Genomic DNA, 26,600 nt, shown 5'->3' with positions numbered 1-26,600 from the left:
CCAGTTTCCATGTAATTACTGAATGATATTCTAAAAACATAATACTTTACATGCAGAGTATAATAGACCACTAAAATAGGTAGTTATATTATGTATTATTACTATGAGAACATATAATAAAATTATATGTATCATATATCATATTTTTTATCATTTAGATTATTTTAGAAGTTAATAATTAATAAGATTAAATTTTTCATCAAATGATACTAAAAAAATATTTTTTCTAACTCAAACTCATTGGCATTGGCTCATTTTTTGTGAAAAACATATCAAAACACATTTTCGATAAACACACACTGCACACCCCCACACACACACACACATTTATATTGCATACAGTATGTTTGGCCAAGGGCTAATAAACATTGCTTCATTTGTAAATTTGAAACTAAACAAATTTTCTACTCATATCTTGAGTTTAATGAATTTTCTTTTACATTTTATTAAAAAAAAACTAATAAAAAAGAGTAGCACTTTTTAAAAGAAATGTAACATAAGAAAGCTAAAGGCAAATATCATCCATGTAAGCTGTTTATATTGCTTGCAATTTAGGTGAAGCAAGCATGTAAAATTGCTTAATTTTGCTGAATTAAATACAAGTAACAAAGTAAACGAGTAAAAAAAATATATACACCACACAAGGGTTAAGTCACTTTAAGTCACTCTTACATAATGTTCTACATTGACGTCTCTGTGGCTGTGGGACACTTCCTATTCTGCCATATCTGTCTAGATTAAGGGTCAGGTCACTTTAAGTAATGTTTTTGTCTTCTTAATGGGATTTTCCAATAAGGAATGGCCCACGTGCAGAAAAAGCAGTCTATTGGTTAACAGGAAACTGAAAGTGAGTGGGGTGTTTCTATAAAGATTATGCACACCATCCTGTGCAACCGTCCCTCCTTTAATCATAAGTCCATTTCATCGTCCCCCTCATTACTAGCAGGTCTGCCTCCACGATGAAAGCTACAGCTGTTATCCTGCTGTTTTTGGTGATTTTTGGAATAACTGCAACACTTTGTGCAGGTAAGATGATATATACTGTAACTGTTAGCCTCATTCACTGGTGGGAATCTATAAGAACTACGTACTTTAATTAAACTTTATTTATTATCTTCCAATGCAATCAAAACAAAATGTTTTGAGAGAAGTTTGCATGCAGAGTTCATGAACTCTGTGTATGATCTGCGTGTGTAAACATTCCTTACATAATCGTTAATCTATTTATTAACTGGGTTTTGACCTTTTGGTTCTGCAGGACGTATAGGAGGACAAGGAGAGCGATGTTTGTGCAAAGGGAAGCTCGCAAAGCGTGTCAAACCTCAAGAAATTAAGAAAATCGAACTATTCCACATGAGTGCTTCATGTTCAAAGACTGAGATCTTGTAAGTAATGCTATTTGTGCCTGTATGCAATCAATTTCTCTATGTATTGAGTGATATTGTACACTATTAAGAAAATATTTATTATGGAATATTTAGTAAATATCCTTTATACTTTGTTTAGTAAATAGTCCTTTGTCCAGATGGTTAATGTTTATAACCTTTAAAAATATTTTTTTATAAAGCAATACAAGGTTTCATTATTATAAATAGTGTCAATCGATAAAAAAAATAATCAAATAAATCACTGTGATCACGATTATTCACACTTTTTCTACCTTGAGACTTTAGGTAGGTTTTGATAAGTGGTATTATAAGTGGAATATAATAATCAGTGTTAGAATCACTTAGATTTGTATTAATCCCAACAATATTCTGGATAAAATCATATATTTTTTTAACTGCTGGAACTTAACGTGCCATCAGCTGTGTGTGTGTGTTTGTGTGTATTCAATTACTTGAGTTAGGTGAACTAAGTTAGTCTGTTGTCATTGGCAGCTTCTTTTCATTGGCTTCTGGTACAATCTATATGCATAGAGGGTGTGTCTCCCAGTTTCTTACCCTCAGTTTGTAGTCATTCCCCCCAGGCTACCTTAGCTAAACTTGTAGATCATATACTATGCTTAATTTCCTGGTCTTGATACCACAGGGCATAAAACCAAGCTAAGCTAAGCTCTGTGTTGAGTGTGTGCTAAAATGTTCATTCTATAGCATTTTAGAGCATTTCACATCTATATTTTGGATCAATTAAATCAAAATAAAGTGTAAAGAAACTGGTATAACGTTTTTCTCAGTTTTTTTTAAAGTAAATTCAAATTATTCAGGTTACAATGTTGAAGACGATATCTTTTTCAGGGAATCCATGCATTTTTCAGCAAGATGAGGTAGAACCACAAGCTGCACACATTCATGTAGCATGGCTACAGAAGGAGAGGGTACAGATACTGGACTGGCCTGCCTGAAGTCTTCACCTGTCTCTAATAGAGAAGATGTGGAGAGTTTAGAAATCAAAAAGTAACAATGGCCATGTAGTGTTGCACATCTTCAGATGTGTTTGCAGAAAGAATGGGGCAAAATGAGACCCAAAACATTTCATTGTTTGGTGTTCTTTGGTGCCAATTCATGTAAAAAAGTAACATTGCAACGTTACAAACCAAATTCTATTTAAAATTTAAAATGAATCTTGTCACTCTCTAATTTTGCACAAGAAAAGAACGTTTTAAAGAAATCTCTGGTAGTCCAGTATTGCCATTGCCATTTATATCCATAATTTTAGGGCATTTTTTTCTCTGATGTCTGAGGCCATAAACAGGCATTGGGAGAGACAGAGGGGTCTGGGTCTGGTCATCTGGTCAATCTGTGACCACATGATTACCCCATGCCACTGTCTGATGTCGTCCTGTGGGTGTACATTTATACTACCTCCTTTTCATCCTACGCAGGATCACACACAAGAAAGGAAAAAAGTTCTGCCTGGATCCAAATGGAAAGCAAGGAATGAAGGTGTTGCAGAGCAAGATGTAAGCTGATACCATCACTACATATTTGTTTGTCATTTAAAAAAATAAAAAAAGGATCCGGCAATGCAGTGAACATGTTGTCATAGCTTTACCTTCTGTATTTACAGGAGGCTTCACAGAGAGAAGAAGCCCAAAGCACACGGAGGAGGAAAGAAAAAGAAGCAGAAGAAGAGTCAGCAGCAACAGCAGCAGCAGCAGTGAGACAGCCTTGCAGAGCCATGTACATGCAGAGACAATCCATCAACAGTGAAATACCAGCCGACATTTATCACACATTATTTTATGTTATAGACTTTATCAAAAAAGATGTATTAGAACATTAAAAAAAAACATTTGAAAACATATATTCAAGGTATTATACTAATTCATTCCTACTGTTATGCGGTAGGTCAAATTGAGCCATTTTAAAAATGCAGGTAAAATATTCTTCTTTTAAATCCTTAACCTTAATTAGTGTAATAAACATGTAAATAGAAATTGGATTAATTTTATATATTTACATTTTGTATGTCCCCATATGTTTATATTACACATATACAGTGGTGCTTGAACGTTTGTGGACCCTTTAGAATTTTCTATATTCAGGCTTAAAAACGACCTAAAACATCATCAAAAATTTCACACTTCAACTCAAATTTCAACTCATCAGAGAACCCATTTAAACAAATGAGACAAAACCTGGTAACTTATTGTACTTGGTCATTTATTTATTGAGGTGATCTTTAGTAAACTGCAGATGAGCAGCAATGTTTCTTTTTGGAGAACAGCACACCATTGTCCTTCAGTGTTCTCTTGATGATTAACTCATGAACATTAACCTTAGCCAATGTGACAGAGGCCTTCAGTTGCTTATAAGTTACCTTGCGTCCTTTGTGACCTTGGCAACTATTATATGCTTTGCTCTTTAAGTAATCTTTGTTGGTCGACCACTCCTTGGGAGGGTAACAGTGGTCTTGTATTTTCTTCATTTGTACACTGTCATCTGTCTGACTCTGGATTGGTGGAGTCCAAACTCTTTTCCAGTCTGATGAGCATCAACAAATCTTTTTCTGAGGTTTTTTGTAACATTATACACTTCCAAAAAAACGTGTTGCACAGAGCAGACTTTAATAGATCCCTGTTTTTTAAATAGAACAGGCTCCGCCCACTCACACCTGATTGTCATCCCATTGACTGAAAACAAACAAACTAACTAACTAACTAACTGCTAATCCTAGAGGTGCATATATGTTTGCCACCTACAAATATGTAATATTTGACAATTTTCCTCAGTAATAAATAAGCAGGTATAATATGTTTGTCTCATTTTTTAAACTGGGTTCTCTTTATCTATTTTTAGGACTTCTGATGATGTTTTAGGTCATATTTTGCAGAAAAATTTAAAATTCTAAATTGTTCACAAACTTTCAAACACCACAATTCCAGTCATTAACCCAGTAGAAACAATAGAAGCTTCAAAGGACAAAAATGTAACATTTAGACCAAAACTAAGGGCAATTGTTAAGAATTGTTGTGAATTATCAGACACACTCAATGGCTGAAATTTGCATTTATTTATTTACTGAATATTAATTGAGTAGGATAAAAATAATGATTATGGAGACAAATTGACATTTTAATTATGAATCAGAACAATATTGCTGTTCCTTTTAGTTCAGAACATAACAGAAATGTTACATGACGACAGTTCTGTAAAGGTTAAGAGCAGTAAGTTTGTTAAGTTTGTTTACTCTTGTAAAAGAAAAGGAAAATGGATAAGTCACATAAAAAAAAGGGAAACTAAGACCCTTATCAGCAAGAAGCCTGATTTTCCCAGGCTTCAGTATCAGAGTCTCGCTCTTTCTTACACACATACACTCACTCACACACACACACACACACACACACACACACACACACACACACACACACACACACACACACTCCCACAGACACACACTGGAATGTTGACAAAGACCAAAGACACACTATTGGTGGAAGCTTTCTGCATTTTGCTTATTGCCTGTTACAACCTGTTACACAAGCAAACAGCCACTTTACTTGCCTTACTCTGCTTTACTCCGAGATTAATCAGGATTTCAAGTAATTTAGGACTTGTCCAGTTTGATTTTTGCATCAAAAAGAACAAAAAAAGAACTTTTAAATGTCATTTCAGTTTTTCTTTGGCAGCCATCATAAGTGTTGACTGAAAATGGAAATAAAAAGCTATGCACAGAGACAGTATAAAAAATGTGTACCTCTTGTTTTTTAAAAATAAATTTGGAAATTGTTTAGGCTTGCTGAATGTGTTTATTTACTAATTTACTCATTAATACTTTAGAAGAAAGTGAACCTTTTTTGGAATCATATTATTTAATTCATATTTTTTTTTCCCCATACTGAGACAATAAAATGACATGTGTAGCACAAGTATTTAAACTGACACTTCTTCTCAAGTTTCCAGCCAATTTTCTGCTTTACAGACATTTTGCAATTACAAAAGGACACTTTTTAAATGCACTGAACATGGCTCTCTGCATAAGACACAACAGTCTGACATAGCACCCTATTTTAGCAGTTTATAGTCGAGCCGTCAATTGTGCACAACTTGATTTAGGGCGTGCCGGTGTGTCTTTGCTATTGTGAAGATGCAAGAAAATACGCCTTAATGTCTTAATTAATCTCTTAATCTCTAATTAATCACTTAATTAAGCATAGGTATAACATGAAATGAACCAATCAGTGTATAACTTTCCATTTACTATAAAAGGCAGGTATGCTTTGACTTTTTAATATTAATATTTTAATAGCGCAGTGCTTCTGCACTTCTCAGTAAATGAAACTGACCTGTGTGTTAACGCTGTTAAGGTGTGCAAGCAGGTTATTCACGTGAACAATGTATTCTGGTAATTGTTTATGTAATAGTTGGGTTTGTGTGCTGCAGCACGTCTGTGTGTGTTACAAATGGGGGTGTAGCTAAGATAGGTATGGATGTCTGATTGTTGACTGTTGTCAAGGTCCCAATTAGTCAGTTGCTCAGCTGTGTTTTCCATGGCTAAGATAGCAATATGCCAGAAATTTACCTGAACACACCTCACTTTCAGACCACCACAAATATTGGCGTAGATAAATTCCTAATCTTTGAGACTATTTTATCAGTGTGGGTGCAAGGTGTGCAAATAGTCTGTTGACAGGGTGTAAGATAGATAGCAATGAGCATTACGACGCACCTTGCGCAAGGTCTATGATAAGGCCCATTAAGACACATGTTTCCATATCAAAACACTGACACTCAAAATGACACAAATGAGCAAATTGACCAATATATGTGCCATTATTATACGGGAATTAAGCACTATAAAAAGACCACAGGTGAGCTTTTACAATAACAATGGAAGATGCTGCAGAGAGAATAAGAGGAAGAGTGAAAATAGGAAGAGTGAAAATAGGAGGAATAGGAAGAGTGAGAGTGGAGGAAGAGTGAGATCTAGCACACACATGCAGGCGACACAGACTTTTTCCCCCCATAGCGAGTGTGAAAGAGAGGGAGAGGGAGAGAAAGGCATTCCCCTCATGTGCATATTTATGAAGTGCGTGCAAAACATAGAGGCTTCTGATTTGCCTGTTCTCTGCAGAGTCTGTGAGTCAGCCAATCAGTTTTTAGTGTGGGCGGGCAGTATGGGGCAGGATGTATTCAGGAGCATCATGGCTCCCATCAAAACTCATTTCACCTCTGACTACGCTTAAGTATATCCATGTCTGGTAAAAGTAAAAAACAATGAAAGTCTTGCCCACTGTGCAGTTTGTAATAATGGTTTTTAGCTTCTTTTTTTTTTTTGAACAGGGGTTTGGGGGAGGGTCCAAGTCCAGGTCTGGGGGTACCTTCCTGAAATATATTTTTGCAACTTTGGAGAAACCATAGCAGATTATGTCATCAACTATGGGCTGACAATGCGAGAAGCAGGACAGAGAGTGCACAAGTTTTAAAACGCCATTTTATGCCGTCTCTGTCATTCAGACCACATGTCATAGTGTATTTTATAATTGGACAACAACTGTTTACCTAATAATTGATGTATATTATACACTAACTGTACAAGTTTCCTGTATAATTTATCGTTAGGCTACATTGTCCAAGCCCAGTATTTTTTTTTTTTTGTTGTTTTTATAAAGGACTGAGAAATGCAACCATGGTGGAGGAATGGGCCACATGTTCACTGGGGTAAATGAAGATGCCATTGAAACCTTGGTTATAATGCTTTTCATTATCTGTTATCCCAACAGAGTGTAGTTGGTTAGACAAAAATTCAGTATTATGAATAAAGTGTTTGATGCTATTTGGTGCAACAGTTTGATTTTAATAATGCTATATGTAAGTTTGGTTCTGCAGTTTGGGTGTGTGGTTTATCAAAGTATTTTGATAAAACCAGTCTAATTAATAAGATTGTGTTTTAGCAATTGGAAAAAAAAACTGTAATCAGTTAGTATATACAAAAAACACAAACCCAAAATATCATAAATAGCTGCATATAAGGCTGTGGAGCTTTTGTGTGCCAACAAAACAGCTCCAACCTGTTGAGTCATAGACTCTGCAAGGCCTTGGAAGGTGCCTCGTTGTATCAATTTTGTATCAGGATGTTAATATTAGATTCTTCATGATTTTTCTCACATTTTGGGGGGTTTAGAAGTCCTGGAAACATCTTGAAATAGTGTAATGCACCACAATGCTCTGTGTGTGTGGTAAAGAGCTCCTCCAAAAGAAAAATGAAATGATGGTTTGTAACAGAGGAATCATGTAGTAACTGAAAAGTGTTAAACAAACCAAAATGTTCTGTGCAGCATTTAGGTGCTCTTTTCTGGGGTGCTGCTTACTTGTAGTTTCTGAGGCGGGTTACACTAATGAACGGCCCTGATGAGAGCCAGTTTCATCATTTGATAGCCTTTGCGACTGTACTTGAGGATACTTTCAAAGTACTTAATTTTGACATTTGTCATTTAATCATTCATTCAAAATCAAATACAACACAACTGTCAATGTAGACTCTCAGATTGAGTGATAGGCTTAAATTGCCTCAGGATCTTTCGTTATGTTTTTAAGCATTTATCCTTGATCAGTGAAACGCATAATAACAGTAAGATGGAATACATTCAGACTCTCAGTAATATTAACTACCGTAACTATTATAGCCAGAAAATGGCCGGCATATTTTTTAGTTTCTGAAATATAAGGGTGTTCCAAGAATTAAGACTCACAAAATATATGAGTTTTACTTTAAAAGCAGAAAAATAACCACATTTTTTGTCCATAGGTCCCCTAGCAGTACTACTGTGGCCCACTGGGAGGTAGCACTCCATAAGTTGAAACCACAGATATAGAAAGTTGGTTTGGGGGGAGGACGGGCATCCGTCATTTTCCTTCTTTCCAAAATTGTTTATTTCATATCCTAGGCCTTAACCCTTTTAGACCTGAATTATGTTTCAGTGATGAAAAAATATATATTGTATGTGATGCACTAAAAAATAAAGATTTAATAAATAAATAGATAAAATAAGTATGTATTATTTGCCTTTTTATGTTTGTAACAGTGAAAATATTTGTTTAAAATCTTTTTGTTCTGTATAACTTTTAAACAGAAGTTCTTCTAATTCATAAAGTACTATTAAACAGTGTAATAAACCTCATAACATTATGAAGGAAAATGTGTGTTTACTTATTATTATTATCTAGGTTTTTATTTTCCCAGTGCAGTGTGCAGGGCTAAACTGCTGTTTGATTGGATAATAAATGTCTATTCTGACAAATATGTCTCTATCTGTGTTGAGTGCAAGAATACATAATGCCCATTGCAATGAATGCAGGGTCTGAAGGGGTTAATATGTGTTTTCAGCAAGACAAAACAAAGATTAGTCACCTAATTTGTAATGGTCATAATGTTTTGACTTATCTGTGCTGCTAGAAAGAATAAATGAGATATAATAAAATCTGCAATGATTTTAAAATGACCACTACATAATTAGGTATCCCAAAAATCAACCACATGTAAGCAACGACATTGTAAGTAGTGCCACTTATTTAGTGTTAATTAAAAAAAGGGATAAATAAAGAAATGTTTACCAATTTTAAGCGTCTTGTGTTTCTGAGCATGAGGAACACAAACTGATGAGCTAGTTTTCATATGACTTTATTTCAGCTTCGCATTTGCTGCAGTATAAGCCTTTATTCAGTGGGGAAAACACTTTGAGGAACAAACATCATGCGGCAGCTTTCAGTATAAGTAAGTCCCCTCAAAATGGCACACAAAAATGTTTGCAAAGTGTCGTTGTTTAACCTACAGATCCTCATATTTGCAGCCCTGTGGCAAAACATGTTAGCTGATGTAGCTGATGTATCTTTTGTTCATCTGATGTTGGTTATCAAAGTACAGATTGGTTGATTGTGCATGTTTCTACATGTCTAAAAGGAACCCATCCAAATATCTTTTATATGAACTGAAACACAGCAGGTAGGTGTGCTTTAAACAGCAACATCCTCTCTGCTGGCCTAACAGTGGTGTTTTAGAGGGGCCTACAGCTGACAGTGCAGTGTGTTGACTCATTTCAGTAAGTCTAACTTAAAGGAGAAATCCGGTGTGGAATGGACTGGATGTGTTGTGAAACATGATAATGAGTGCAAACTTTTGTTGAATAGCCAACGTCCGTTCATCCCCAGCATTCCCAAATACAGCATTTTTAGCTGATGCTCCCAAAGCACTTACAATGCTAGTGATAGTGGCATACTTTACATTACTTTACTTAGGGGGGAAACCCAAAGATTTACGTTGGTACGACAAAGATTGGACACCTTTGATAATTTTCATGATTTTCCTTAATAAATCATTGGTTGTTCAGGTCAGCAATTTCAGTTAAATATATCATATAGCAGATGAACACATGAATGATTTATAAAGGAATGTATAAAGGAACTGGGTGTTATGGTTGATCACCAGTTCTTCTACACACACTATGTGGCCTCAGTTCCTCGATCCTGATGGTTTGCAAAGTATAACATCAGAAATATTTGACCATTTCTAACACAACAGGCCACCCAACTCTTGGTACAAGCAGTGGTTATCTCACACCTCGACTACTGCAATGCCATACTAACGTTCCTCCTGACCTGTGTAGTATAACCACTCCAGATGGTCCAGAACGCAGCAGCACGTCTGGTCTTTAACCAGCCAAAACGGGCACGTCACTCCATTTCTCATTCAGCTCCATTGGCTACCCTTTGCTGCTCATATTAAATTCACATATAAAAACCCTTTTGTCCAAAGCGACTTACAATAATGATGTACATAGAGTAATAGAAGTTCAAGGTAAAAAACATTTTTAGATAGAGCCTAAAGGAAATCAAAGGGAAATAGTGGGATAAATGAGGAAAAGAGGGTAAGAATTAAATGAGGTTAGAAGTAGTTTGTTTGTTAAAGGTATATTCAAAGCTCTTACAATCGCCAAAAAAGTGATGACAGAACAGCTCCTTCCTACCTGCGCTCCTCCAATGAACGTCGCCTCACTTTACCAAACATTTACTAACGCAATCCAGACTGTTCTCATACAGAGTTCCCCAATGGTGAAACAAACTACCTCCCAATACCAGATCACGAGCGTCCCTCAGTATCTTCAAGAACCTCCTGAAGACAGAGCTCTTCAAAGAGCACTTACTCTCCTAACACCCCTAACAAACTACAGTATCTATGTCTAACCTAATTTTCTTCTTTCCCTCCTTCCTTCCTCTATCCTATTTCCCTTTGGCCTCCTTTAGGCCCTTGAACTTTTACATCTTTTATTACTCTATGTACATCATTATTGTAAGTCGCTTTGGACAAAAGTGTTTTTTTCTGTAGATTTGACTCAGGGAGAGCTCCCTTGCACAGGCGTTTGTGCAAAAACTAAAGAGTTGGGGAAAAGCCAAAGATTGGTGATTGATAAACTAACAGTGCAGTCTCTGTTTCTAAAACTTTGTCAAAAGAAGGCACCCGGCCCGGGTGCCACATGGTGCCCCATTTTTCAAAGGTCTTTGGACATCCACATGGTTGGGCATGATCTCTATGAGGTTCAGATATATGGATTGTCTTTGCTTTATTATGGACATGTTGACACTTATAAACAGCTCAAGCTTTTATAATCACACTGCGGAATCTTATCCTGGAATCTACCACTTAAGAGCAACCCAGACTGCATGGCCTTAATCCTCGGCTGCTGCTGAGTAGAAGTAAAAGTGTTTCTGAGACCTGGCATGAGAGGAAGCTGGATGGTGAAAGTGAAAGTGGAGTCCTGCCAGGAAAAGGCTATTTCCATCAAAAGGCTTCGCTTAGAGCAGTGAAGCCCACTGATTTATTGCAACACAGCTAAAAGCTATTGGTTATGGAATTTTGTAAAGGTAACAGTACATAATATTATTAAAAGATTTAGAGAATCTGAAAATCTGTGTGCAAGGGTCCAGGCCAACAGCCAATTAGACGGCGATGCGTTTCAGTAAGGTAATGCTAAACCAAATACTGCATCCATTAAATCAGCGTGGCTTCACAGAAGAAGAGTCTGTGCTGAACTGGACTGACATTCCAGACCTTTCACCAATAGGACAACATTCCTCCCCCACAACTCCATGAACTCATCTACTCAGTTGCCAGACATTTAAAGACTGCTGTTAAAAGGAGAAGAGATGCTACACAATGAGAAATGGCTGTATCTCAATTTCAGCATTTCAGCAAGATGATGCTAAACCACAAACTTAATCCATTACAACAGCATTGCTTCACAGAAGAAGAGTTCAGGTGTTGACCTTTAACCTATAGGAAACCTATACATTTCTTTCTCAAACCTTTTCATAAAATGCTACAATATCTTACTTTCAACATCTCAAATATGTTCTATATTTATTGTGAATAAAATATGGATCTGTGAGATTAGCAAATCCTTGCATTCTGTGTTTGTTCACATGTATGTACATTTTTTACAGCATCCCAACTTTTTTGCACTTATGGAGGTTGTATACTGACCTTATTTTCCCTTTAGAGAGGCTTAGAGAGTTGTGGTAAACTGAGATGCTGGTGCGGTAATCCTGCTGCTTGCACATAATCATGTAATTGGTGCCGAAACTGAAAGTGGAGTCCTACCAAAAAAGAGCTAATTTCCTCTAAAAGGCTCTGAGTAGGGAATACAGCTCATGGCAACACAGCTGAACGCTATTTATATTGACCTTCTTCTGAATAATTTTCAGCAGGTTTTTTATCAGATATATGGGTTTTCAACTGTTAAACTCAGAATATATAATAATAAAAAAAAAAAAAAATAATAATAATAATAATAATAATAATAATAATAATAATGTTAAATAGTGGAACGTGACAAATACCATCACTAAAACAAACAAACTAAAAAAAAGATAATTAAATTATGCTTAAATAAACAATCACAGGAACTCTGAGGGACAGGAAGACGAGTGATAAAAGACACATTGTTTGACTGCAACCGATGGAATCACACCAGCACACTGTGTTAACTCACACAGGAAATAACACAGTGATCACAGAACTATGCACTAAGCAAGGGTAGCACGATTTAAGATACATGCATAAACCTATGTAGATAAATCCACAAGGGGCCGTGTCTGTTACAGCAGTGAGAGTGCAAGAGCATGCTCTTCTAAGAACTGATTCCCTTTTTAATAAAACACTTGTACAACTTATGTAATATTTATACAAAATTGAAATTGAGCCAAATAATGTATTAGTATAACATAGATTTAGCTCCATATAAACAGTGCTTTCCTATGTTTTCCCAAGTTTTCCTATGATGTCTACATTTCTTTCTCAAACCTTTTCATAAAATGCTACAATATCTTACTTTCAACATCTCAAATATGTTCTATATTTATTGTGAATAAAATATGGATCTGTGAGATTAGCAAATCCTTGCATTCTGTGTTTGTTCACATGTATGTACATTTTTACAGCATCCCAACTTTTTTGCACTTATGGAGGTTGTATACTGACCTTATTTTCCCTTTAGAGAGGCTTAGAGAGTTGTGGTAAACTGAGATGCTGGTGCGTTAATCCTGCTGCTTGCACATAATCATGTAATTGGTGCCGAAACTGAAAGTGGAGTCCTACCAAAAAAGAGCTAATTTCCTCTAAAAGGCTCTGAGTAGGGAATACAGCTCATGGCAACACAGCTGAACGCTATTTATATTGACCTTCTTCTGAATAATTTTCAGCAGGTTTTTTATCAGATATATGGGTTTTCAACTGTTAAACTCAGAATATATAATAATAATAATAAAAATAATAATAATAAAAAAAATAATAATAATAAAAATAATAATAAAAATAATAATAATAATAATAATAATAATAATAATAATAATAATAATAATAATAATAATAATGTTAAATAGTGGAACGTGACAAATACCATCACTAAAACAAACAAACTAAAAAAAAGATAATTAAATTATGCTTAAATAAACAATCACAGGAACTCTGAGGGACAGGAAGACGACTGATGAAAGACACATTGTTTGACTGCAACCGATGGAATCACACCAGCACACTGTGTTAACTCACACAGGAAATAACACAGTGATCACAGAACTATGCACTAAGCAAGGGTAGCACGATTTAAGATACATGCATAAACCTATGTAGATAAATCCACAAGGGGCCATGTCTGTTACAGCAGTGAGAGTGCAAGAGCATGCTCTTCTAAGAACTGATTCCCTTTTTAATAAAACACTTGTACAACTTATGTAATATTTATACAAAATTGAAATTGAGCCAAATAATGTATTAGTATAACATAGATTTAGCTCCATATAAACAGTGCTTTCCTATGTTTTCCCAAGTTTTCCTATGATGTCTTCCTGTCCCAGCAGAGATCACAGGAGCCCACTTACAGAACAAAAAACGGAATAATATCACACTGACATTGCAAAAGTCATTGGACAGGTATTACTAATGTGTCCCTTGACTATTGCATATCCCACGGAAGCTAAACAATGCTTTACTGACCTGCTAGATGTGTGTGGGGGGGCTTCCCACATTGGTCACAACCATTACTGTGGACGGTAATGCCTTCTATGACACATTCCCAGGAGTATATTTAACAGCCACACAACTTTGGAAATGGAATGTCCCATCCATCTGGCACCAATCTCAGGCCTTGTTCATCCTGACTTACAAGATAACATCTCACAGCTTATACACGTGTGGGCATTTCCAAGCAGTCCCCTGAGGTAACACTCCATGATTAACACACAGTTGTATTAATAGAAAAATCAGTTTATGGAAATACACATTTGGATTTTCCATGATATTTCCTATATGGTAAAATACTTCACACAAGCAATTATAGAGGCTGTGATTGCTGTATTAGCTAGTAAACAGTTGCTAACCAAGTTAGGCCAATGAGTAGTCATTTTAAATGTAAGTAACTGGTAAATAGAGCAAAAAAACAGCATTATGCAACAAATCTAGCCACAATTTGTACTTTTCTGTTGTTGATACCAGATTAAAATGTGAAGATAATGAAAAAAGCATTTTAGCAATGTTAGGTCATTCAAACAATAGGTTTGGCCAATATATTTGAAAATGTTTGGCAAATAGCCTTGACAGACAACTAATTTAATCTATATAATAATATATTAATTCTGAAGAATCCACCTCAAGCATTTGTTTAGATGGTATTAGCAAGTATTTGTCATGGTGGTTAAAAAAAACTAGTTATCCATGTGTAAACATACAATGTGTTGGTAAGCTAGCTGGTTAATCAGTTCTTGACCACAGATGTATAATAATGAATTACTACTTCACTACTGTACTCAAGCACTAAAATGCAGTTTCTCCTACTTCCAGTTTTACTTCACTACATATTATCATACGTACAGGTCAGGTTGTAAGGAGCAGTAAAGCCACTCCGCTGAAGTACAGCGTTATACAGGAGTCTCAGTTTAGTTCTTCAGCAGTATTAGCATTAGCTGCTAACCGCGTTGAGCGCTAGCTCTTTGGCCATCAAGAGGTGAGTATTATAAACCTGCTGGATTATAATGCGCACTATCAATAAATGTCTATTTTCTAGTCTATTTTCATACATAAAACGCACTGGATTATAAGGCGCATTTTATACGACGCTAGTAACTATTAGAAGGAACAAAGGTGTCACCACTGGGTGGTAAGACCTGTAAAGGCTGGAGCACTACCTGCAGCGTTACACTGAGGAACCCTGAGTGTTCTGGTAAGCCAGGATGATGTTAGCTAGCAGTTTATCCCATGTAGCTTGTTTTAACGTGGTAAAGGCGCAGATTAGCAGCCGGGGTTAGCAGCAGGCTACAGGCCGATAATACTCACCTCTGGACAGCCAAAGAGCTAGTGCGGTTAGAGGCTAATGCTAATGCTGCTCCAGCAGTGCTAGCTGGGGTTAGCAGCAACTACAGGACCACAATACTCACCTCTGGATGACCATAAATACTAATACTGCTGAAGAACTAAACTGAAATTCCTTTATAACGCTGTACTTCAGCGAAGTGGCTTTACTGCTCCTTACAACCTGACTGGTAAAATTCATACATTGCACTGGCAATTTCTGGGAAAATTAAAGGATTTTAAGTGCGCCTTATAGTGCGAAAAATACAGTATGGCTTTTCAGGAATAGCAGCAGAAGCAAAATGACACTACTGCATTCAATTAAAAAAAAAATAATCATAAGGACTAATACTTTAAACAAAAACATACCCAATGTGTTTTATTACCAACAATTAATAATAATAATAATAATAATAATAATAATAATAATAATAAATAGTTAAAACCATAGAAATATTAGTGTGATAAAATGTATGCACTGACAAACACACATCAGGTTAAAAATTGTGAATTAAATCCACCTATTGCCTACAATATTTTTTCCATGTGGTAAAATATAGTTTCCATTGGAAAAACAAATGAGGAAGTTTTGTTTCAATTTGATTTGACTCTCTTATTGCCCGTCCCTATACACAACCTAAACCACGGAACTAGCTTTCGCTACACTTCTTCTTTCTCTGAAATCCTACTATTACCCAGACACTCTGATTTAGTATGCAGAGGAATATGCCAAACCAGAAAGAACCTCAAAGCTACAGACTGCAGAAGATTACACTGGAAGATTTGAATAAGATTAGTTACATAACTCAGGAAACATTTTTCCATTTATAATGTACCTGCATTGTAATAAGGCTGTGGATACCAACAATGGCGTGCAAGAGGAGGCTGTGAAAATACAGTAACTGGTGAGGAATTTTTGTTTCAATTTTATTTGTTTGGGATTTTTTTTTAGGAGAGGATCTCTATCATCCCCTATTTTAAATAAACCACTACACTTAAAGACTTCTTCTTTCTCTGAAATCCTACTATTACCGAGAAGTACCAAGACACTGACATAATAAGCTCTGCAAGATCTCAGACCAGATTTCAAAGCTGACTGCAGAAAATTCCACTGAGATTACTAACATAAATAAAGAAGGAGATGACAGCTAAAATTTAAATCATTCAGATTTTATTCCAAACAAGTGCCAGCATTTATAATTACGCTATGCATGCCAAAGATGATGTGAATAAGGGGCTGTGAACATATTCAATGTCAAAATTATATCAAGCACCTATCCATGCATAAGTGAAAGAACTGGCATCCCAGGTGAATTTTTTAATTTTCATAAGTAGTGTGAAAACTTGTGGAGAGCATGCCAAGACCATTGAAAGCTGTGTTTAAAAAGGAATTATTCCACCAAATATTGATTTCTGAACTCTTAAAACATTAGTATTGTTGTTTAACTTAACTATGTTAATTTTAAATAAACATATATACAGAAACAGTATCAGAGACAATTAAACTGATAATTAATAGTTTTTTTTTTTGGAACAATATATATAAATATATATATATATATATATATATATATATATAGATATATATATAGATAGATAGATAGATAGATAGATAGATAGATAGATAGATAGATAGATAGATAGATAGATAGATAGATATCCAAATATCCAATTTTTCTGGGAATTTAGAATATCCAATGTACATGATCTCCATGTTTTTGGACTGTGGGAGGAAACCAGAGTCCATGGAGAAAAGCCACGCAGATAGGGACTTGAACCCAGGACCCCAGCACAGGGAGGCAAATGTGCTAACCAAAATTTTTATACTTGTTAGTAATAGGAACTAACATCTTTCAATCAATTGAGCGTAATGTTGTCATGTGACCACTAGATGGATAATGTCTCTGTATGAGGGCAAAGGGTCATCTTTTTAAAGTCCCTGTATGAGGAAGCAGGTTTTGAAGAAATTAAAATGAAATATCATAAAATTACATCTGTATGTGTAATATCTAGATGCACTTTTTTCATATTGTGTACATACAATTTGACAAATTAATAGTAACTTCTCTCAACAGTAGAAATACTTCAACGAAAGCTAGATAGAGTTTTTGGTAACACTTTACAATACAGTTGCATTAATTAACAGAATTTAGTTAAATCAACGAATTATAAACTGACACTAGTTTCGACATTTTTAATCATTACAATGTTTTAATTCATTATTATTTACAACATTCTTAAGCATTCAAATTTAGTACTGTTTAATGATTTATAATAATTATTAAACATAATAATGAAACATGATTACACTCCATTCAACCCAATATTCTGTTTGATTTAAATCTTTTTACCCACTTTAACCATATTAATGCCTATGGATTTAGAATGGGATGCCATAAAAACTTCTGTAGGTGTAATGAGCAGGTGTCCCAATACTTTGGCCAATATAGTTTAGATGGATTTAATGGCAATTTTCTTCTACTTGCAGGACAGAGGACTATTGTATTCTAGACCTAATGTTAAGGTCCTGAAATGAAAATATAAAAAAATATTAAAATATGATTTAAACCTTTTTAACAAATTTAACTATATTACCGCTTATTGATTTAGAATAGGATGCCATTAAATAAGCTCCTGTAGGTGTCCCGTTACATATAATGTATTTACTTACAAATAGGTGACAAATTTATTTATGACCTCTGCATTTAGATCTATTAGAAATTATAATCATAACCTGGGTTGGAAATTGTTGTGAAAAGTATATATTTATTGAGATTTTTTGCTAGATAGTGCTCTCTATAACCAGGTTTCTAAAAAAAAAGACTGAAATTAACAGCTTTTGGAACAGATTCAACTGGAATACTTTTCAAAAGACCTGTAGAACCCGTTTCAAGAAGAATGATTAGAGAATGAGCTGTTCTGGTGGGTTAACTTGTGGTTGCCCACAATTTTTAATGAGATCCTCTTTGTAGTTTTTGTTTCCTTTCTCTTTCTGACACATCTGTATATATTTAGCTGCTTTAAATGTTGATAGAAACTGTACATTTCTGTAAAAGCTCTAAATTATTTGTAAAAAAAATAAAAAAATAAATAAATAAATAAGGTGAGAGCCCAAACAATAGCAATAAAAACAGACTTTGATGCAAAAGCTGATGTCATCTGCAATAACTGGGTTTTTCCATGACAGAAGGAAATAGATCATGATAGACTGGAAAGTGAAAGCAGCTCAGACAAATACTGGACTAAGGAAAACCCCAGTTTTCACACATAAAACCTGGGTAAGGACTGGCTCCTGTCCTCAGAGCTTCTTGAGGAGCCACATCAAGAGCATCTCTAACAGAATCCTTAAGCCCAACAGACATCTTCACCAGGAGCATCTTGAAGAACAAGGGACAACATGAAGACCACTGTAGCTTTGGTTGTGTTTGCCTGTCTATTTGCAGTTTTTGTACAAGGTACATTTAATTTATTATCTTTTAATTATAAGATGTCACTGCTATTATAAAACTATTATAAAACTTATTCCTGGAATAAAAAATGTATGGTGCCGTTTTTAACAGTTTTTAACTGTAATTTTATTCTCTTTGCAGGACAGAGGACTAGTGTACAGAGGTGCTTATGTCAGGGTCCTGGGATGAACATGGTTCGTCTGCAGCGAGTAGAGAAGATTGAAGTCTTTTCTCCTAGTCCATCCTGTGACAAACTGGAAATTATGTAAGTTTATTAACAATTTATTAGGATACGAATATTGTTTTAATTATAACTTCGACCAAAACATTGTTTAATTGCATTCCATTCATTGTCATCTAACTTGTTTGATGTTTATCTTGTCTTTCAGTGTCACACTGAAGAACGGTGCAGGGAAAAAGTGCTTGAATCCAGAATCCAACTTCGCCAAGAATTACATCAGGAAAGCTCTTAAAAACAGGTAAGATCTTCAGTTTAAACACACTGATATTGATTCCTATGTTTTACTCTAAGCTGTTTATTTGCTAAGCAATTATGTTTTAGCAATAGAACATTTTGGTGTAATTTTTTTATGAATCAAATGCTTATATGTATATAAATATTTATATTTATAAAATGCTTCTTTGTCTTTAGGGGCTGAAAAAGGAGGAAAAAAGACTGAAGAAAACGGCTGAGAACACAATCACTAACTTGAACTACATATACGTCCCATTGTATTTATGTTCTGTAAATACTAAATATATTACTCTTTTGTTTTGTTGTGTTCATTTATAAACTATTTGTACAGTGACATCTGCATAATTTATATATTGTAAATGCTTAAAAAACACAGTTGTGTACCTATTTATATTCTTTTTATTCTGAAGTTTTGTTTTTCTGTCTGAAATGTAATAAACTGTGTCTGAAAGTGTCAAACAACTTGGCAAATAAATACTCATTACGATATCTCTGCCTTCGATCATCTTTCCTGTAAACGTCTGCAGTTGTGACATTACTGTAATCATGTTTTAATGATTAAAATAGGATAAGACAGATGGAAGCAACCTGGGTTGGTAGGATAAGGTACTGTAGGTTTGGAAAAAATTGAGAAATATGAAATGTGTCACTCATTTCCCAGCTCAGCAATGGTAACAACACATTAAACACATTTTTAAAATGCTATGAATAATTTTATATGTAATTTAAATCACTCAGAATTATTATTTTTGATCTTTTTAATTTTTAAACAAATTAAATGCTGTTCTCCAAAATGTCCATATAAAAATAACTCCAAACACTTCACGTAGAAATCAAATAGGTGTAATTAAATCTGACCTGCACTGTTACCTTTCTATGTATAAACTTGGTTAAATTTTTTTTTTTTTTCAGACACATTAAAATGCATCTTTTTACAATTAAATCTATACATAGAAAACAGTCCACACATAAACATCTTTTCAAATGCTTCAAAAAGAAATCTTTTCACCTTTTACTTTCAACTGAAATGTAATATAGTTTCAACAAACTATTGTAAAATCAATGGCTTTTCTAGCTAGATAGTACTGGGGGGAGGGATAGATCTGCACATCAAGACTTTTTTTTTACCTCCTGAACCAGATATAACAGAGAAATCAGTTATATCTAACTTCATTCTGATCATTTATTTTATGCATCTTTTTAACTCTAAAAAAGAACCTTTGTTATGGTACAGCAGTAAGAAACAGAACACTTGTTATCTTAACTACAGCTGTTTCAGTGCTATGATGGGGCTGAATTCAGATTGGAATTTCTCATACAGTAAATGCCATTTTTATGCAATTTTTATGATATTCAGTGCAGATTCAGTTTCTTGAAGTTTTAGTTTAATTGCTAGTTTAAAAGCTTTGACTACAAAAGTTGTTAAATGGTTTCAAGTGTCTTCAAGTGTCCCAGACCAAATACATGATCACTGATTTCAGATAGAATGCACCCACTTTTTAAAGGTCAAACAGAGGAACATGTGCACTCTTACTAACAGTTCTGCAGAATTTGTACCATTCATTCTGTAGAGGTTAAAACCACGTGCATGCAGCCCCAGTGTTAGTGAAGACTACTTACCCACCAGCACTAAATTTAGATAAACAGGAAACCAAGACCTTTTCTGTTGGCAAAGCCAAATGACGTTGTGTTCCACAGGGTACATGTTTCAGGTTGAATCTGTGAGAAATGGAAATAAATATGATTATACCACAGTTAGTTCCGATCCTGCAATGTGATTGGATGAGAGGCGTTTTATGAATGCCATTATCAGCCGGTAATGCACTGTGACTGAGGCTCACTACATGTATTACTCTGCCACATATAGGTAACCTATCAATGATGCAGCGCTTACAAACCAAACAGCACTGCTGCAAACAGAGCAGCAATGGAACTTTTTTAACTTGCGGAGTGTTTATAACCAAACAGATCATATTTTCTCATGCTCTTTAACTCAAAATCCCTGTTGTGTATTATTGCTTAAATATTTAAGAAATATTGTGATTTCTTACATTAGTTGTTGTTTTTTTTTACATTTTTTGTTCACTAAATAATTCTGTATGTTTTTCATCATAGTTTGGATGACTTTGGTATTAGAAGTGTATATAACTACAATACACTTTCAGGTGCTTCAAATTTGTTGTGTGATTTTTAACATACACATTGACAAGGGTTGAAACCATTAAAACAATCAACAAAACAGAACATAAAAAATAAAAGTAATTAGACACAATCAGTTGGCAAGAACATAATGTATCAATAGCTATTTTTTATTTTTTAACCATTACTAAATTTAAGATGTAGTTTCCTTAAATATTTATGAAATCAATAATCACATTTTCAAACACTATTTGTGTACATCATTCAGAGACAGAAGCAGTTCATTTGATTGTAGGCTTCAAGCTGTTTTTTTTTACTTTTCATCATGCTGGGTCAGTCTGTGGAACAATATACTGTATTTTTCGAACTATAAGGCACACTTAAAAATCCTTTAATTTTCCAAAAATCGTAAGTTCGCCTCACGTATCAATTTTAACAGTCAGGTTGTAAAGAGCAGTAAAGTCAGTCCACTGAAGAACAGCGCTATACAGGAGCTTTATTCTCCGGAAGTATTAGCATTAGCTGCTAACTTCAGAGTATATCAGACTGTAGCCTGCTGCTTATCCTGGTTAGCACTGCTGGAGAAGCAATAGCATTACACGCTAGCTCTTTTGCTGTTTAGAGGTGAGTATATCTGACTGTAGCCTGTGTGTTTATCGTGTTAAAACCAGCTACGTGAAAGGAACCATTGCTAATATTGCAATGGCCTATCAGACCAATCAGGGTTCCTCAGTGTAGTGGTTAGCCACTAATGCTGCTTCACCAAGCTTTAGTGGAAATCTAGAAATTGAAGCTTACTGTAAATAAATGCATGCGCTTTCCTCACCCAAATAAACAGTTTTCAGGAGACAAATCTGTGCAGATTAATATACAGTGCTTGTTTGACTTGTCTGAAATGCTTTTTTTTGTTTGCATAATGCAGTTTATAATCCGGTGTGCCTTATGTATAAAAATAGAGCAGAAAATAGACGTTCATTAATAGTGAACATTATAATTTACTGTACCTTATAGTGCTTATGGTCCTTATGAAATGCTGACTATAAACTGAACCATTTCCAAGAAATACAGAAGCCCAGGAAAAAAGCAGAGCTGGAGGAAGTGAAAGTGGCTCTGTAAAAAGGTAATTGTGGTGCACCCATCTTGGTACCTATTTTACACAAATAAAACTGCAGCATTATGAAGCTCTCATAACCATTGTCCAGAACATTTAAATAAAAATACAATTCAGTGCAGTGAGCAGGACAGTACCAGTGAAGCTGTCATTTTAAAGTAAAATTGCAACATAAAGTAGTTTACATTTAGCTTACCATCTTTCACAGCTGCACCATAATTTTACATTTAAAATATTTTATAAAAATCTGTGTTTAGACCCTGAGTGAAATAACCGAAAGTTGTGTTTTATTGTATTATAATATCTGGTGCTTAGATGTATAAAAAAAATGCTGATGCTAGCAGAAATGTCATCTGAGCAGAAAGACAAAAGATTGTCACTCAGCAATGTCATCTGGTTAGAAACACAGTTTAGTTTCAGTTTTTCATTTTTTATTTATTTATTTTAAAAGAAGCATGTGATTAACACTCCCTGAAGACTGACCAACCTCAAAAATCTCAACAATTTCTCTGAAATGCTGCTTGTGCTAAGAATTTCCAAAACACAAGCAGTTTACTAGCAGTTGACTAAGAACAGTAGAATTGCATGGAATTTAATGATACAACAAATTATATTTGGTTCTATGTACAATTTTCAGTTTGAAATGTATATATTTATCTTTGGCAAGTGAATGTTATGTTATTTTACAGAGTTATTTAACTCATGGATAGTATAATGCTGTTAATACACAGTAGGTATCCAAGGTGTGGTGCAACAAAAATACTTTTTAAATGTGCCTCAGTAAAAATGTATAACCAAAGTATTTACACTCAACATAAAAAAATATTTACACTCAAATGATTCAACCAATGAAACTTGGAGAAATAAACTGATGTTTTGTGGATATGCATGGAGATTATTTTTAACATGTACATCGAGTGCCCACAGGAGTAGAAGAAATGATCAGACAAGTAAAAAAAGTCAAAAATCAAGAAATTAGACACAATTGTTAGGCAGAAATATTCAACCAGTTATTGCTTATTTTAAGATAGATAGTAGTTTCCCTAAGTCTTTATCAAATTGAGAATCAAATGTTCGAACACTATTTGTGCACATCAATCAGAAGCAGTTTATTTTTTTAATTGTAGGCTTCAAGCTGTTTTTTTTTTTTACATTTCATCATGCTGCGTCAATCTATGGAATAAAACAACATGGAAAAAAGTCTAAATCAGCATGACGAAGTCCAGCCTTATGAAATGCTGACTATAAACTGAACCATTTCCAAGAAATACGGAAGCCCAGGAGCAGGGCTGAAGGAAGTGAAAGTTGCTCTGAAAAAGGTCATTTCCACCAAAACAGATGGGAAAGGCCAATCTGAGTTTATTACGATTATTCAATCACAGGTTCATCCTTACAGCTGCTTAAGCAGATATCAAACATTTATATCATTACCCAGAGGGCCCTATCTTACACCCTACTTAAGGAGGTGCATCGCAATGTTCTTTGCTATCTTACACCCTTTCAACACTGTTGAAATAGCGTCTGAATTTAGGAATAAATCTACGCAATGGGTTTGGTGGTCTGGAAGTAAGGTGTGTTTTACCTCAACAATAATAACCAGAATAAAGAATAAAATAACTTTGCTGTTCCCTTAAATGAGCTGCAGGCGTACCTTCACAGACTTTAGACTTGATATAACAACAGCAGATGACAGAGCTCTCCAAACCATCATTGACCATCATTGACCACCAGTAAATTTTGTATCCGGTTATTTGGAAATCAAGGGAGTCTGGAGGAAGAGTGGAGAGACTCACCGTCCAAGCTGCATGAGGTCTAGTGTGAAGTTTCCACCAATCAGTGATGGGGTGGAGAGACATGTCATCTGCTGGTGTTGGTCCACTGTGTTTTATCAAGTCTAAAGTCAGTGCAGTGTTTTCCCACAAAATCTTACAGCACTTCCTGCTTCCCTCTGCTGACAACTTTTATGGAGGTGCAGATTTAATTTTCCAGCAGGACTTGGCACACTGCCCACACTGCCAAAAGTACCAATTGGTCTTATATAATATTCTTATTTTCTGATTACTGATTTTTTTTTTATTGGCTATAAGCCATAATCATCAACAATAAAAGAAATAAACCCTTAAAATAGATTACTATGTGTTTAATACAGCTACATAATATATGAGTGTTGAATGATATTTTTAATGCACTTTTTTTAAAAATGCACTAGTATCTAAAATACAGTTTAATGCAAACTTTTTTTTACTGTATAAAACCGTAATATTGAATCTTACTAAAATCAATGTGCATGAATACATCAATTCAGATGTTGAAGATCATCGTTTTTTTTCAATGCCTATCAATGAGATGGAAATAATACATTTTTATTTAATGTACTGTATATACACTGATGGTAAATAAAAAAAAGTGAAATAATAAAATGGCTATATTTGTATTGTTGATGTCATGACTAATTATGCAGAAACGTACACTTCAACTTCACCTAATTTAGTTTATTCAGAGAAATGATTAATAGTTTTACAAATAAAAGCTTCAAATGCTAGTCCTACTTCTGTGTTGTGTAGTTACAATAAAATAAATCAATAAAAAATGAATACATTAGTAGGATTTCCAATATTTATCCTGCATCAGCTTTCAGACATCATTTACGACTTTATGACTACATGACCTTATGACTTCATGACTACAGTGTGATGAAATCTGGGTTTAGAAACTGCTGAGTAGGGAAGTTCTTCACAGGAAGAAGGAATCTGACATGGAGAGGAAGCTCTGGGGTGGAAAGTGAAAGTGATTTAAGCACAATCTATAGAGGGGAATCCCCAGCCTGAGCATATAAAACTAGATGAGCTTCTCCAGCCTTCACAACAGCATCTTCAAGAACACCACCAACAGCATCCCCAAGAACATCACTGAGAGCATCTTTTATAACAGAACAAAATGAAGTCTGCTGTAGCTTTTGTTGTTCTTGCTTGTCTGATCATTGTGGAAGGTAGGATTCTTTATGTCTTTCCTCTTTTTTATTTCTGTTAAATGAAACACTTCTATTTATCACTGTCTTTCATTATAATAAGTCTATTATTGATTGCACAACATCTGTAATAGATTAATTTATTAAATGCACTGTGTTTTTGTTAATCTGCAGGACAGAAGGCCAGTGTGAAGAGGTGTTTATGTCAGGGTCCTGGGATGAACACGGTTCGTCTGCAGCGTGTCGAGAAGATTGAAGTCTTTCCTGCCAGTCCTTCTTGTGAAAACGTAGAAATTATGTAAGTCCAATGATGAATTAAAATGATAAATTTCCTAATTATAATGATATAAAGTGTTAAATAATTTAATTTAACCTACATACTAAAAGTCTTTAACTTTGTTCTTTTAGTGTTACATTCAAGAACGATGGAGGGAAAAAATGCCTGAACCCAAAATCCAACTTCGCCCAGAACTACATCAAGAAAGCCATTGAAGAGAAGTAAGAGCATAAGATTAAATATAGATTAATTTAATTTATATTGTATTATAACCATTGTGTAGTAATAAAGAATAAAAAGAAAATTTTAACTAAATATTATTCTATTTTTCTTTTCAGGACTAATCAGTAAAGCATGTAGTAGAGCATCAAGAAAGACAAGGAAGACGAGAAGGAGGAGTCTGAGGACATCAGTTTCAGCACGCCACACTGACAGTGTGCCTGTGCTATATTTCTAATACTGTAAAAACTGTAAATAAACATGTTATTTAATTTTTGAGACAGGCGAAACAGTATGTCGGCAGCTGTGTAATATAAAAAGTATTTTGTATAAACATACTTAATTTAAACAGAATAAAACAATGTGTTGTTATTAAGGTGCAATAAATAAATGTTTAAACATAACATCTGAGCATCTGATTCATCTTTCCTCTCTGATTTTAACGTGTACAAAAATGGTTGTACAAAGATAATGGGTTATCTTTTATGATATTACATATGACAACATTTTCTCCAGACTCTAATCATTACAGAGTCTTACAGATCTTCTTAATTTATTATAATATAATGAAGAAACACTTGGCCATGAAACTGCTTCATTTGATAAACTGTGTATGATTACCATGAAGGTGTGGTTATCTCCAATCACACCCTAAAGTACCCTACACTGAAACAGTTTATAAT

The 26,600-nt window shown here is 34.6% G+C and overlaps 3 protein-coding genes across 3 annotated transcripts; all 3 read left to right on the top strand.

The window, feature by feature from the left end:
- Positions 1-877: 877 nt before the first annotated feature.
- cxcl20 (chemokine (C-X-C motif) ligand 20) lies at positions 878-5,171 on the top strand. Its single transcript, XM_007257719.4, has 4 exons — positions 878-1,026; positions 1,259-1,385; positions 2,825-2,902; positions 3,010-5,171. The coding sequence occupies exons 1-4, from the start codon at positions 960-962 to the stop codon at positions 3,101-3,103; spliced, it is 366 nt and encodes a 121-aa protein (XP_007257781.3). The 5' UTR covers positions 878-959; the 3' UTR covers positions 3,104-5,171.
- A 13,271-nt stretch (positions 5,172-18,442) lies between these two features.
- LOC103027159 (C-X-C motif chemokine 11-6-like) lies at positions 18,443-19,692 on the top strand. Its single transcript, XM_007238692.4, has 4 exons — positions 18,443-18,734; positions 18,870-18,993; positions 19,118-19,207; positions 19,381-19,692. Exons 1-4 carry the CDS (start codon positions 18,677-18,679, stop codon positions 19,385-19,387), a joined length of 279 nt encoding a protein of 92 aa, XP_007238754.1. The 5' UTR covers positions 18,443-18,676; the 3' UTR covers positions 19,388-19,692.
- A 5,617-nt stretch (positions 19,693-25,309) lies between these two features.
- On the top strand, positions 25,310-26,321 carry LOC103027450 (C-X-C motif chemokine 11-6-like). Its single transcript, XM_007238693.4, has 4 exons — positions 25,310-25,442; positions 25,596-25,719; positions 25,830-25,919; positions 26,037-26,321. Exons 1-4 carry the CDS (start codon positions 25,391-25,393, stop codon positions 26,047-26,049), a joined length of 279 nt encoding a protein of 92 aa, XP_007238755.3. The 5' UTR covers positions 25,310-25,390; the 3' UTR covers positions 26,050-26,321.
- Positions 26,322-26,600: the final 279 nt, after the last annotated feature.

This window comes from Astyanax mexicanus, chromosome 22, assembly GCF_023375975.1.
Source record: "Astyanax mexicanus isolate ESR-SI-001 chromosome 22, AstMex3_surface, whole genome shotgun sequence".
NCBI classification, from domain to species: Eukaryota; Metazoa; Chordata; class Actinopteri; order Characiformes; family Acestrorhamphidae; genus Astyanax; species Astyanax mexicanus.
The sequence above is the reverse complement of the archived record's forward strand: the minus strand, read 5'-3'. Positions and strand labels throughout refer to the sequence as shown.

What these genes read in the sequence shown, in the direction of transcription:
- cxcl20 (XM_007257719.4), top strand. Translation starts at nt 960, where the DNA reads ATGAAAGCTACAGCTGTTATCCTGCTGTTTTTGGTGATTTTTGGAATA. An exon ending in AACTGCAACACTTTGTGCAG is followed by an intron (nt 1,027 to 1,258) that starts GTAAGATGATAT and finishes TTGGTTCTGCAG; the next exon opens with GACGTATAGGAGGACAAGGA. An exon ending in TGTTCAAAGACTGAGATCTT is followed by an intron (nt 1,386 to 2,824) that starts GTAAGTAATGCT and finishes CATCCTACGCAG; the next exon opens with GATCACACACAAGAAAGGAA.
- LOC103027159 (XM_007238692.4), top strand. Translation starts at nt 18,677, where the DNA reads ATGAAGACCACTGTAGCTTTGGTTGTGTTTGCCTGTCTATTTGCAGTT. An exon ending in ATTTGCAGTTTTTGTACAAG is followed by an intron (nt 18,735 to 18,869) that starts GTACATTTAATT and finishes TTCTCTTTGCAG; the next exon opens with GACAGAGGACTAGTGTACAG. An exon ending in TGTGACAAACTGGAAATTAT is followed by an intron (nt 18,994 to 19,117) that starts GTAAGTTTATTA and finishes CTTGTCTTTCAG; the next exon opens with TGTCACACTGAAGAACGGTG.
- LOC103027450 (XM_007238693.4), top strand. Translation starts at nt 25,391, where the DNA reads ATGAAGTCTGCTGTAGCTTTTGTTGTTCTTGCTTGTCTGATCATTGTG. An exon ending in TTGTCTGATCATTGTGGAAG is followed by an intron (nt 25,443 to 25,595) that starts GTAGGATTCTTT and finishes GTTAATCTGCAG; the next exon opens with GACAGAAGGCCAGTGTGAAG. An exon ending in TGTGAAAACGTAGAAATTAT is followed by an intron (nt 25,720 to 25,829) that starts GTAAGTCCAATG and finishes TTGTTCTTTTAG; the next exon opens with TGTTACATTCAAGAACGATG.